General features: G+C 44.0%; 1 protein-coding gene across 1 annotated transcript in view; it reads right to left on the reverse strand.

The window, feature by feature from the left end:
- Positions 1-13,683, reverse strand: part of Tmtc1 (transmembrane O-mannosyltransferase targeting cadherins 1) — a 223,706-nt gene that overhangs the window by 69,412 nt on the left and 140,611 nt on the right. The window contains exon 10 of the mRNA XM_059256410.1: positions 6,866-7,033. Within this exon, the coding sequence (XP_059112393.1) occupies positions 6,866-7,033 (168 nt within the window). The remainder of the gene's footprint in view (positions 1-6,865; positions 7,034-13,683) is intronic.

The following is a 13,683-nucleotide window of genomic DNA, read 5'->3' on the forward strand; positions in this document are numbered from 1 at the left end:
TTCTCTCTGCTAGAGACACACCTGGGGCTGGTAAGGTCAGTCAGCTTTGCTGAGGCTTTTTGTTTGGAATGTAGCAGAACCCAACTGCAGACATGAAGGGGGAGAACACAGCCAGGACACAAAGCCTCCGACTGTCCAGACCAGTCTGTCCTTCCACCTTCAGGTGCAGTGGGCAGAGGATCTGACACAGGAGGCAGCCAAGTTAGACCCTGCAGAAGGTGAGGCAGGCACCGTCCCTTTGAGGGATCCCAGCCCCAGGCAGGCCCTTCTCTCTCATGTCTACCTCAGGTGAAGGCTTTTTTAAATTTGGCTAGAAAGTGATACAGCCTCAGTGATTTTGTGTGTGTAATACAAAGGTACAAGAAGGCAAGATGAGATGGATTTCATAAAGTGAGAATGCACAGCCCAATGACCAAAACCGCCCTTTAAGGCACGAGGCGAGATCTGACAAGTACTGTCCTTGCTCTGTGCCTGGGTCTAGAATGTATGGTCTGCATTAAATGCAGCATCCCAGAAGGCTGGTGGCTTAAAACAAGTTTACAGAAGTAAATACTACAGTCATTCAGTATCTATGTGGTGCTGCCCCAGCACCGTGCTGTGCTGGGTGTTGGAACATAAAATGGCCAGGGAGCTTGTTCGGGATCTTACCGGGGTGGGGACATGTGGGTAGTTAGGAAATAGAGGTAGTGAAAGAGCCTCTCATAAAGTGGGTAGGGTACCAACAAATCACCAGGAGCTTAGCTCAGAACAGAAACAGAACTGAGCAGGCAACAAAGCTGAGGCTTTGGAGATGAAGAGGAGAGCTGGGTTAGCAGCTAGAGGAAGAGGCAGTGCCATGTACTAAGCAGATGTGGTCTGAATGTGAAATGTCCCTCAAAGCTCACAATGCTGCTGTTCTGGAAGGTTGTGGAGCCTTTAGGAGGAGGAAGGCAGCTAGAGGAAGTGGGTCACTGGGTCAAGAGTGGTGGTGAGACATGTGAGGTTTCATAGCCTGATCCACTTCCTATCTGTTGATCTGTTCTTTGTTTCCTGATGGCAGATGCAATGTGACCGGACACCTCTAGCTCCTGCTGCCATGCTTTCCTGGGCATGATGGTTTTTATCTCCCTAAACAGTGAGCCAAAATAAATCCGTCCACCCTTAAGTTGCTTCTCATCAGGCATTTGATCAGGGCAACAAGCAGCCTAGAAGATGCAGGGAGATGAGAGCAGGACCACTGGGGGTAGGAGAGCTGAAATAAGAGGTACCTGATCACAAGAGACCAGACAGAGTGAGGAGACCAACAGCCTAGTGATGGAGCAGAAAACTCTGGGCTTCATTTGCAAAGCAGTGGGGAAGTCAGGGCAGGGCTTTAAGGATAGAACTGATACCAACAATTGAGTGCTGGACAAGGAACACAGTGGCTGCCTTATGGAAATGGACTGCAGGCAGGGAAGCCTTCTGGGCAACTGCTGTGGAAATTGCAGAGGACAGAGGGAGGAAGCAGGGTGGGAAGGAGAGAGGGAGCAGAGGTTGGGTGTGGCCAGAAGGGGGAGGTAGCAGAATCTATGATAGTTTCCATTAGAGAAAACCTGTACCTACAGGTCAATTCCAGTTTTGTTTTTTTCCTTCCTTCATTCAGTTAGCCCTTCTTTTTGTTTTCTTTCTTTCAGTAATTTGAGATTAAGTAAAAAAAATGAATCATTCAGAGAGATGAATGTAGGCTGACATCCCTATTGATAAAATTTATCGAAATTAATATTGCCATATCAAGTCTATGCTAACTTGAATTACTGTAGGAATAATTATTCTATAATCAATGAAATGAAGATTTTGGAAGCATCAAAAGCCTTGCTTAAGCAAGTGATAAGCTGGGCAGTGGTGGCGCATGCCTTTGATCCTAGCACTTGGGAGGCAGAGGCAGGTGGGTCTCTGTTAGTTCAAGGCCAGCATGATCAAGTTCCAGGACAGTCAGAGCTACAGAGAGAAACCCTGTCTCAAAAAACCAAAAACCAAACCAAACCAAACCAACAACAACAAAGCAAATGATAGTTTGTTCAGCCAGCCATAGTGAAACATCACAGTTTAAGTGGCTAAAACAAGAAATTTCTTTCTCTCAATTCTGGTGATTAGAGTCTAAGCTCAGGTTTCTGGTCAGTTCACTGTCTGGGTAGGCCCTGCTTCTGGCCTGTGGACATCTACTCTATGGTCAGTTCACTGTCTAGGTAGGCCCTGCTTCTGGCCTGTGGACATCTACTCTCTATGGTCAGTTCACTGTCTGGGTAGGCCCTGCTTCTGGTCTGTAGACATCTACTCTATGGTCAGTTCACTGTCTGGGTAGGCCCTGCTTCTGGTCTGTAGACATCTACTCTATGGCCAGTTCACTGTCTGGGTAGGCCCTGCTTCTGGCCTGTGGACATCTACTCTATGGTCAGTTCACTGTCTGGGTAGGCCCTGCTTCTGGCCTGTAGACATCTACTCTATGGTCAGTTCACTGTCTGAGTAGGCCCTGCTTCTGGTCTGTAGACATCTACTCTATGGTCAGTTCACTGTATGGGTAGGCCCTGCTTCTGGCCTGTGGACATCTACTCTATGGTCAGTTCACTGTCTGGGTAGGCCCTGCTTCTGGCCTGTGGACATATACTCTCTATGGTCAGTTCACTGTCTGGGTAGGCTCTTGATTCTGGCATGTTGGAAGCAACCATTCTATGGAGCCCAAGTTCTCAATTCACAGTCCTGCTTTCTGATCCCAAGAACATTACACTCAGGTATAGAAGCCTTGCAAGTTCATGTAATCCCATTTCTCCATTTCTGCTTTTGTTGGCCTGTGCTTACCCTTCATTGTGACATCTAAGAAATCATTGTCAGGGTCAGTATCAAATAGCTTTCCCCCTTATTCACCATAATCAAGATATGTTAACATAAGGCTCATGAATAGATGAACAAAAAAAGAAGCTGTGACTTGTATGTACAATAGAATATTATTAAGCTTTACAAATGGAGATTGTGCAATATGTGACACATGAGTAGGCCTGGAAGACATTATAAAAGCCACATATAGGAAAAATGCTGTGTGCATATGAGTTCATAACCATAGGAGCAGAGAGCAGGATGGTGGTAACAGAAAGTAGAGAGGGAGAAATAAACTGAGACAGAGCATTCAAGATGAAAACCCAGTTAGGTGGGGTGATCCTAGAATTTACTCTGGATACCCTTCATTAAAACGCTGTAATCTTGTTTATTTTTATCATGTCAATGAAAGACTTGAGGAGCCATGAAGTTCACCAAAAATAAAGTAGTGTGGGTGTGCACATCTCCTAAGTGCTGAGATCACAGCAGCGTGCCAACGCTCAGCATTTTGTTTTGTTTTTAAGACTTATTTTTATGTGTATGTGTGTTTTGCCTTCATGTAGTCTGTGCAGTGCCCTCAGAGACCAGAAGAGGGAATCTGATCCCTTGGAATTGGAGTTACAGATGGTTGTGAGCTGTCATATGGGTGTTGGGAATCAAAAGTCCTCTGGAAAAGCATCCAGAACTCTTAACCATTGAGCCATCTCTCCAGCTCTTACCACTCAGAATTTTAACACATGCATTTCACATGACTCCCTCATGCCTCTCATTTGTAGATGACTTGAGAAGTAAAAGAAATAGTAAAAAAAAAAAAAAAAAAAAACCAACAAAACAGCCACCTTCATCAGATGTCTCTCCTGGGGTTTAGAACATCAACTTATTTTGTTCACATTACTGAATAGCATAACTAGAGACAAAACATTAAAGCATCACAAATGGCAGCTAGCGCATCAGAGCAAAGGAAAGGAGGAGAGATCTATCTCTGTTTTGAATCCTGGTTTGGTCCACGGTTTCACACTGCCACCACAGATGGTGATGCTTGCATACCACTCACCTTCAACCAGACACTGGGTCAAGTGCCCACCTACCCTATGTCATCATTCACCCCAGGGCAGACGCTAACTATTATGTCCTACACTATAGATGGAGAGGCCAGAGTCCTGATCAAGCTCATTCCTAAAGTTGGTTAGTCTGATGCTGAGACAGAGAATACCAGTAACATTTGCTCCATGCTGGTTTCCAGACCCTCCAGGGAGTCCTCCTCTCCCAGTCTCCTTCCTCTCATTCTGGCAACCTGTATCTTTCTCCTCTGTTATCCCAGAACACAGAACACAGTTATAATCTGAGAACTTTACACAGTGTTTACCCCACTGCAGACATTGTTGGAGGTATTTCTCAGGCACTGTTTTATTCTTACATTATACCTTGGATGATAAACACTGTTATTCTCCATTTTTCAATGAACTTTAAGAGATTTGCCCAAGAGCAGGCAATTAAACAGGTGAACTTTGCATGCAGTCAGCAAGCCCAACTCCAGATGTGACCTTCAGTCACTCACCCTGTCCTACCTCAGAAGCTGGCAGTGAAGTGTCCATATGAGCTCAACATCATTTCTCACAGATGAAGACACAGACACATCTAGCCTTTAAGAAAAAAAGACTCTACAAGCCTCTAGCTTCTCCCAGGACTTAGACACAGTCAAAGTTTTATTTAAACTATAAGCTATTTTGATTGCACCTGACACAAAAATTCACCCAATCTTCAAAGGCCTCCCAGGCCAAAGTCCCTTCCAGCACAGATGTGGGATGGTTGTATCTTAGTAACCAACTTCCAACACACTTCCACCAAAAGGGACAGAAGGTTCGGGATGCAAAGTCAGTGTGCTTTCCAGTTTTATTGTTGTTGCTGTTTTCACTTATTTTTTAACTACTGGTATTATTTGCAGAGAGTTTGAACTCTAGCTTATTATCCTTGGAGCAAATGCTGCCTCCTACCCCCACCATGTAAGTTGTTTTGATTAAGCAGTAAACATCATTAGCAGATGCCATTCCCAGTGTATGGCTTTGTCCAGGAAAAGTGTTCAACACAATAGCAGAATGGTTGGGAAGTGTTTCATAAAAAATCAACCACTGAAAGTGAGAGAAAGATTAAACCAAGAGACCAGGAGGAAGTTCTGTGTCTGAACTTCAATGCTTCCAGCCTGAGGCATGGGGAGGGAGGGGCCCCTGTGTTCTGTAAGGACCACAGTGAATGAGGAGGGCTGGAGCAAACCCCGAGAGTTCCAGAAGGTAGGGAGAGACTCTGTCTTCAGTGGTGTAGCATTGGATTTACGACCCTATAAACAAACCTTCAGCTGTTAACAGTCCTAATGGAACTCACTGTGTCACCAAAGGGGGAGCTGGAGAGGCTCTGCAGTTAAGAGCACAGCTGCTCTTACAGAGGACCTGTGTTTGATTCCCAGCACCCACATGATGGCTCACAACCATCTGTAACTCCAGTTCTCAAGGATCTGATGCCTTCTTCTGGCCTCTATGGGCACCAGACATGTAAGTAGTGTGTAGAGATACATGCAGACAAAATACTCATACACATAAAATAAAATAAATAACTTAAAACTTGTTTTAAAAAAGAAATGGAAGTAGACAGGTATTAGTTTGGAAGAAGGTGATCAGTGGACCCAAGACAAAAGACTGAATGGAGAGTGATTGTGGTCAAAATCCCTTATGTTCACACAGAGTGTCAACATGAGACCCATTATTACATCTGATAAACAAAAAGCCTTTTCCTGCAGCAGTCCCTCTACAGGAACCCGGGCTGCAATGACACCATGTTGATAAATGACACCCAGACAGGCACACCAAGTTAACTACATTAAAATGTTTATATTGTAGGGTAGTAAGATTAAACACATTCTTTTCTATTTTCTCTTTTGATACAGGGTTTCACTGTGTAGCCCTGGCTGTCCTGGAATTTTCTGTAGACCAGGATAGCCTCCAACTCAGAGATCTGCCTGCCTCTGCCTCCCAAGTGCTGGGATTAAAGACATGCACCACCATACCCAGCCTCAGACATAATTATTTTCAAAAAGTAGCAGAGTCCAGTGAGCATTTGCCTTATTTGTTCATTCATTCATGCATTCATTCACTTCTTCACAACAAATACTAATATTCATACTTTGGGACAGGCTGGAAGCTATAGATTAACACATATACATATATATGTCTATGTAAATATGCACAAACACACCCACATGCACATATGTACATGTGCATACATATATACACATATGTGCATATATGTATGTGTTTATGTATATATAAGATGGGTTTACATATTTGTAAATATGTACACACACATTCACATATATGTATATATACATATAACATATATACATATGCACATCAATACACACACTCACATATGAATGATGTAGGGATCTAACCTAGTGTGCTTGGCAAGTGCGCTCACTACCCCTGAGCTGCTAATACCAAGCCAGCAACAATGCTTGTATTCAGAAAAAAATTCCATCACAGAGGAAAAAAAAAAAAAAACCACCAGAAAATGGAAGTCTTTTGTTTTGTCACCTAAAATTAATGTTTAAAATAAACAATGAGAACATAGACCACGACAATGCTCTGGAATATTCCAGAGAGATTTGCCGTCTGTCTTGCTCTCCTGCTGTGTGCTTACCTTCCCCTTGCACCTGGCTGAGTGATGAAATGTGGTGTGTAGATTTTATTTGGTGACTGATTTTACAGCCCAGCTCATCAGTGGATATTTCCACCCAAATTCATAGACCCAGAATCTTCTTACTCTCACAAATCCACTTAGAGTGAGTTTATGTCAGATTTTATATATCACTTTGAAAAACCTAAAATTAAACCCCCAAATAAAATTAATATCGTTCATTTCAAATTTATTAAAAGCAATTTTCCAGGTTAATACAAACTACCACACCCATGTTACTTCATTTGGAAACAAATCTGTCATCAGTAAAAGAGTGGGAAGAGATATACATTTACCTGCTTAATCATACCTGAATAAGGACTCTCTCGACAACCAAATTTCATTCTGCTTCACAGTTTTCCAGGAAAAAAGCAGTAGCAACAACACAGTAGATGCCATCAGGGAGGTGGCTCCACACCGGCTCAGCCCAGTGCATAGCTTGTTCAGTCCATGCACGAAGAGAATGCAGTAGCCCATGCTGGAACACAGCAAAAGAGCAGGGTCACTGCAGGTAAGAGGTCATTGTAGGTTGGTGAGTCACTGTCTGGGGGTGGCTATGGGTAGAAGGTCATTGTGGTGGTATTGTGTTCCTTGAAATATTGTGCACGCTAATAAACTTATCTGGGGTCACAGAACAGAACAGCCACAATATTAAACATAGAGGATAGGCAGTGGTAGCACTTTAATCCTGCATTCCAGAGGCAGAGATCTACCTGGATCTCTGTGTGTTCAAGGATACAGCCAAGCATGGTGACTCACGCCTTTAATCCCAGAAAGTGAGTCTTTAATCCCAGGGAGTGATGGCAGAAAGTAGAAAGGTATATAAGGTGTGAAGACCAGAAACTAGAAGCTTTTGGCTGGCTAAGCTTTTAGACTTTTGAGCAACAGTTCAGCTGAGACCCATTCAGATGAGGATTCAGGATTCAAAGGCTTCCAGTCTGAGGAAACAGGATCAGCTGAGGAGTTGGCAAGGTGAGGTGGCTGTGGCTTATTCTGTTTCTCTGATCATTCAGCGTTCACCCCTGGGTTTATTTTTATTAATAAGACCTTTTAAGATTCGTGCTACAGGTCACTGTGGTGGTTTGAATAAGCATGGTCCCCATAGGCTCATGTATTTGAATGCTTTGTCACCAGAGAGTGGCACTATTTGAAAGGATTAGAAGGATTAGGAGGTTGGGAAAGTGTGCCACTGGGGGAGGGGGTGTGAGTTTTCAAAAGCCCATGCCCAGCCTAGTCTCTCTCTCTGCAAACATTTCGGGGTGTAGCTCTTGGCTACTGCTTTAGCATCCACGCTCCCCACCATGATGGTAATGGACAAAACCTCCAAAACTGTAAGCAAGCTCCCAATTAAGTGTTTTGTTTCATAAGAGTTTTCTTGGTCATGGTGTCACTTTACAGCAACAGAACAATGACTAAGACCGTCACTGTGGGTTGGGGCTCATTATGGATGGGTAGTTCCCCAAGCATGCTCTTAAGACAAGCGGGCTTGTCCTGTGCTAGAGGAACACGTATGAATTCCCCTGTCACAGACAGGTTGTCTAAGGCACTGGCTCTCACAGGATGGCTCAGTACTTCTCCAGCAATGATGTGAAGCCACAGGCTCCAAGCATCAGGCATGGAAGTCCTACATGGGATCTGAGGGGATTCTCTGGCCCAGGCTTCCTCATGCCTCCATCACAAGATGTAGCAAGGTGTGTCTGAATTCAGAGCCTGGTCCACTGCAGGTCCTACCCCAGCAGCCTAGAGGATGTCTGGGAGGGATAGCAGTCATCAAGAACCAGAGATGTGCCACCTACAAGGCCTCCCAATGGACCAGCTAAGGTCCCTCCATTTTCCAAATCCACCCACAGGCTGCCTCCTGAGCTGGACTAGCAAGGTTTTCTCACTGGCTCTGCCCCAGCTTTTCCAAGTTTTGGCATAGCATCACATCTCTGAAAGTACCTTTCGCCACTCACACACTCTGTCTTTCCATGGATGCTGGGGATCAAGCTCACTTGAGGGCCAGCCCTCTTTCATTATAATTTACTGAATACTATGTATATAAGACTATTACAGACACCAAGAACTTATCAGTGAAAAACAAGCCTATAATCATAATCCTAGAACACGGGGAAGAACAGTAAATGAATTAAGTAGATTAAATACAGAGCATGTGTGTTATAATATGCTGCATGAAGAAATCAAGCAATGGAAAGATGGGTATTTCAACATGGATGGTCAAATAAGAACCTGCAGACATGTGAGTGAAGACCTGAAATGCACGGAGAACATGCCATGCAGACATTTGCATTCCCAAGCTTACTCTCCTCTACATAAAGATTGCTAAGGGGTAGGGTATCTTGTGCGGTCAGCACTGTCTATATTTGACTCGGCACCATGGCTTCTCACAGAGCTACAGGAGCCATAGGCTCTATCTAGTGCACAAAGGGCCAGTGAGACTAGCCCAGGAACTCAGACCCAGCACCTTGCCCCACATGCTGCCCTGCTGTAGGGTTTTTGATGTGACAGGCTGGATTCTGTCCCACCCACTATATCACCTATGTTCATCTTAGCTCTGTATTCATGAGACCTTCCTGGCTATAGGAACCAGAGCTGCCTGTGACAGAACAGCAGGAAGGAAGAGGGTGGGATCCCAGGAGCTGCTGGCAGTGCACAGCAGTGTCAGCAGACAAGAATAATGAGGACAATATCTGAAACCATTACGGTTTGTATATCCAGGTGTTCACAGGTACTTCCTGTGTGCCAGGCACTGTGCTAAGAGCATCATCTGAGCTCTCAACAGCATTTGCAGGGCAAGGATAGCACTCTGCATATGTCTTCTAACTTGAACTTCAAATCCTGTGTCATCCACGTCCTAAGCGAAGAAACTAAAAACTCAGATGAGTTCAAGAGTCCACCGACAGCCCCAAAGCTAGCACTCAACAAGCCAGATATGCAGACTCGGACAGAATGCTAAAATTGAGAGGCTTGCAAACTCCTTCTCTAAAAGGCTAGGCAGTAAATAGTGCCAATGTTTTCTATATTGGGGCTCACAAAACATCCCCCAAGTGCCCCCATTTACCTGCTAGACTGGAGCAGCAGCCTCAAGGCCTCTCCGACCTTCCCCATCCCAGCCTCCCTTCTTCATGTCTCTCAATCCTATTTTCACAGAAACACATGGAAGGGCTTTCTTTGAGTTCCCATATCTACCTAAAGACTGGATCAGCCAAGGGGAAATGCAATTGCCTGTAAGCTCCTTAGGGAAATGACATCAACTGAGAAAGATTAAACTCTTACCAGAAGAAGAGACTGAAAACCAATCACCTCACTCAGAGCACTGTGTCAGCCCACTGTCCACACCCAGAGCACTGTGTCACTGTCCACACCCAGAGCACTGTGTCACTGTCCACACCCAGAACACTGTGTCAGCTCACGGTCTCTACCTAGAGACCACCATCTGCACCCAGAGCACTGTATCAGCGTCTACACTCAGAGCACAGTGTCAGCCCACTGTCCATTCTTTGGGCCTCTCATCTCCTTTCTAGACCCACCTCTGTGCCCCACTGGCCTCTTTCCTAAGAGGAGAGTACAGAGGCTTTAGCCTTCTCTGAGCTTCTGCGTTAATGTGCTGTCCGTGAACATTGATACATCTGTTTGCCTTTACTCCTGTTAATCTATTTACTGTCAATTCCTTTTATCAGACATAAATATCCAGACCATTGGAGAGTAGAGGTTAAGTTCCTTCACCTCTATGTAGGCCACAATGCCTCTGTCATCTCTCCTTCACTCTGTTTGTGTGAGAGCAAGCACACACCATGTAAATGCATGAGCACGTCTGTGCTCCAACAAAATTTATTTGTAAACAGTAGAGGGCTAGACCTGACTCATGGGTCACACAATTTGCTGGCCCCTGCTCTGTGAGAATGAAGGAGAACCTCTCCTTACCATTTGGCATCGATTTTTGTATCAAATAACATGATTAATTGTTTTTTCCAAAGTCCTTGAATTGACACATGGCTTCAGAAATGTTAAGCCACAGAAAGCACCCTCTGCTGGGTTTGCAGTTTCTTGGGAACCATTAAGTTCTTTCAGATACAAATACTGCAGCAAGTGGCACACTCCTCCATTCTGAAACTTCATCCTTCAACATCTGTTTTAGTGCATTCCCAGTAGCACGCAAAAGAAACATGTTCTTTCTATCGCCAGGGGCAAGATGAGGCCTTGCAGAGAAAGTGGAAAATCAAGCAAATGAGGAACTACATGCTTTTTTCTCCAGGGAGATGGAACCTGAGACTACCTTGCTCTGGTTACTCTGGTTAAGGAACCTCTGGGCTGATGATCAGAGATTTCCACACAGAGCACTCCTGTGCCCTTTCATGCCTAGCACCAGACAGCGTCTGAACCTGCTGAGCCATTAGTGAATAGCTCTAGTCATCACTAGGATTCATTTCCTCCCTCTGTCCCTTCCTTCTTTTTGTCTTGAGACAGAGACACACACACACAGAGAGAGAGAGAGAGAGAGAGAGAGACAGAGAGAGAGAGAGAGAGAGAGAGAGACAGAGACAGAGACAGAGAGACAGAGACAGAAGCAGAAACAGAAAGAGAGAGAGAGAGAGTAGGTTCTTGTGGGGGTAGGTTCTCTCCTTCTACCACGTGATTTCCAGGAATCAAAATCAAGTCATCAGACTTAGGGTCACAGTCAGGTTTGACCACTCATCTTCAACAAGCCAATTAAAAGAGCTAAGTAAGTAAAAAGCAGAAGAAAGAGATTTAATTAATGTGGCAATACTAGGAAGAAAGACTTGGGGGGGGGATAGCTAGGATCACAGTCCCATACCACCAAGCACAGCTGAAAGTATACCTAATATGTGAACAAGCTCCAACAATCCACTGAGATTATCTAAAAATAAAACTAATATTACGAGCCGGACAAAACCCTTTACTTTGATCACTTTTAAGCACTCTCTCTCAAGGGTCTGAAGGAATGTGTCCTTTGACTTCACTTTGCTCTGCTGAGGCTTCTTCTCACAAGTTATCTCACAGTAAGCTTTTATTCCAGTTTTCTGGGTGTTATCCCCAGATGGTTCAGAAGTAAAGCCCAGGACACTCAGCTGAGAGCTGGTGGCGGTTGTGCCCCAAGCCAGTGGCGACTATTCAGAAGCTGCAGGCTGCTGTGAGCCAACACTTAAGAGCATCCTCCACTATAATAAATAATAACATTAAGATTCTTGTGCTGTAATAATATTAGGAGTAGGTAGGTAGTTTCTGCTGAACAGAGGGGTAGGCAGGGAATCTATAACATTTGTATACTTTCCAGGTCAAAACAGTTATCTTTGCACCAGTGTCCTAAGATCTCAGGCCATTAGCAAGTAGAGGGAGTGCAGGAGTCCTAGGTGCAGACTGTCTGGAGCTTCAGGATGAAGGAAAGGGAACTCTTGAGAGATTCAAGAATCAGAAACAGTCATGAGAATTCAGCAGTTCTGTGGTCAGAGATGAGTCCTTTAACCTCTTGGAGGCTTAACTGTGTGCATTACAAGACTAATATTGCTTGCAAACTGGTTTCAAACGGTTGCATGAAAGAGTGTATGTGAGCATGTTTCATGAACTGAGTAAAATGGGAGAAGCCATGTTGCCATGCAGAGTGTTTTTGTGTTCATGAGTGCTGTGTTACTCTTGGAACATGGATAAAGCATGTGATTAGAGCTATAAATAACCCAGTTTATCAAAGTCCTGCTTGAACAAGACAATTCCAAGCATTTAAAAAACACTCATGAAAAATATTCTTGAAACTACAAGCTCACTTGTACAGTAGTATTTACTTCAAGTACTGTGTTTATCTATGATGTTTTATGGTGCAAATGTCATACAGTGTAAGATAGACAGGTAATATGTGGATGCATGTGGTCATGTACTTACTGGTATTTACATACCTCAGAAACAAACACATAAGCAATTCTTCCCTCACACCCATTTTGATTTGGATATAAACCATTCCCACAAGTGCACATTTGAATACTCTCTAAGAGTGTGGTGTGATCTTTTTCTTCCACTCAGACTCATACCACTAAACTTCTGCCTTCTCTGACTCCTGTGGAGTCTGTCCTCCTTTCTGCTCATATAGGCTCTCCTGCAGCCGCTGGGGGTGTACTTTCTGCCCCCAGAGTGAAAAGATCTCAATTGGCATGAGGGTGAATACTCAACTGTTTTCTCTAAATTACCTAGAGCTTTCATCAACTATTTTTGCTTCATCAATTCTACAGAGTTTAGTTGTTTTTGTTTTTTCCCCTTCCAGTGTGTTTTTTTTTTATATAAAATGCAAGAGAGATAGCCATAAAATTATATGCTTCTCTTGGAGTCAGGATAAAAGAGAAAATTTTCGTTGAAAGAATGATTTTATCCCCAGACTCCCTTGCCTGCACAAATATGACATGCACAAAAGTGACATTTATCAGAGCAAGAAAATGTTATTCTATTCTATGTGTTTTGATGGTAAAACTTTGACCCCAGAAGCCAAGCAAATAGCCAAGTTCTCTCTCTTTTATCCAAAGATTTCTGGCAGCAAATAAGATAAGGGCCTTTTCTGGGTTAGGCTGGAAGGAGAACAGAAGCCAGAAGGCTTGAGTGGCGTATGCATTGTTAATCACAAAGGAAGAAGATAAAAGGGCACACTCTGAGTCAGACTCAATCTGGCTTTTTCTAGTAACGTAGCCAGATCAGTCCCTCCAGGCTGCTGGACCCAGGCAGGTTTCTAGGAGGCTGGTTGGATTTCTCTGTGATGTATACTGGGTAGGAAGCTCAATTTCTCCAGGAACACTGACAGCTAAGTTTCCTTCCTTCCTTCCTTCCTTCTTCCTTCTCTGCCTTCTCCTTTCTTTTTTCTTCTCTTTCTCCTTCCCTCCCTACTTGTAGTTACAGAGTTTCCTTTTGTGGGTCCTTAGTCCATAGAACTTGGAAGGAAACTTGAGAACAATTTTATTGGAGTTTGGAAGAAAACAAGGGGGTAAATAACCTTAAATTTCAGCAGTTGCCAGAAGGAGGGAAAAAGAAAAGAGAGAGAAAATCATGTCATTTGAAAGCAGTCATATGGTAGATGATGTGGGAGGCTTCAGACAAAGTGAGAAAGCCCAAAGTGCCATCACTATAGTTATG

Source organism: Peromyscus eremicus, chromosome 3, assembly GCF_949786415.1.
Source record: "Peromyscus eremicus chromosome 3, PerEre_H2_v1, whole genome shotgun sequence".
Lineage (NCBI taxonomy): Eukaryota > Metazoa > Chordata > Mammalia > Rodentia > Cricetidae > Peromyscus > Peromyscus eremicus.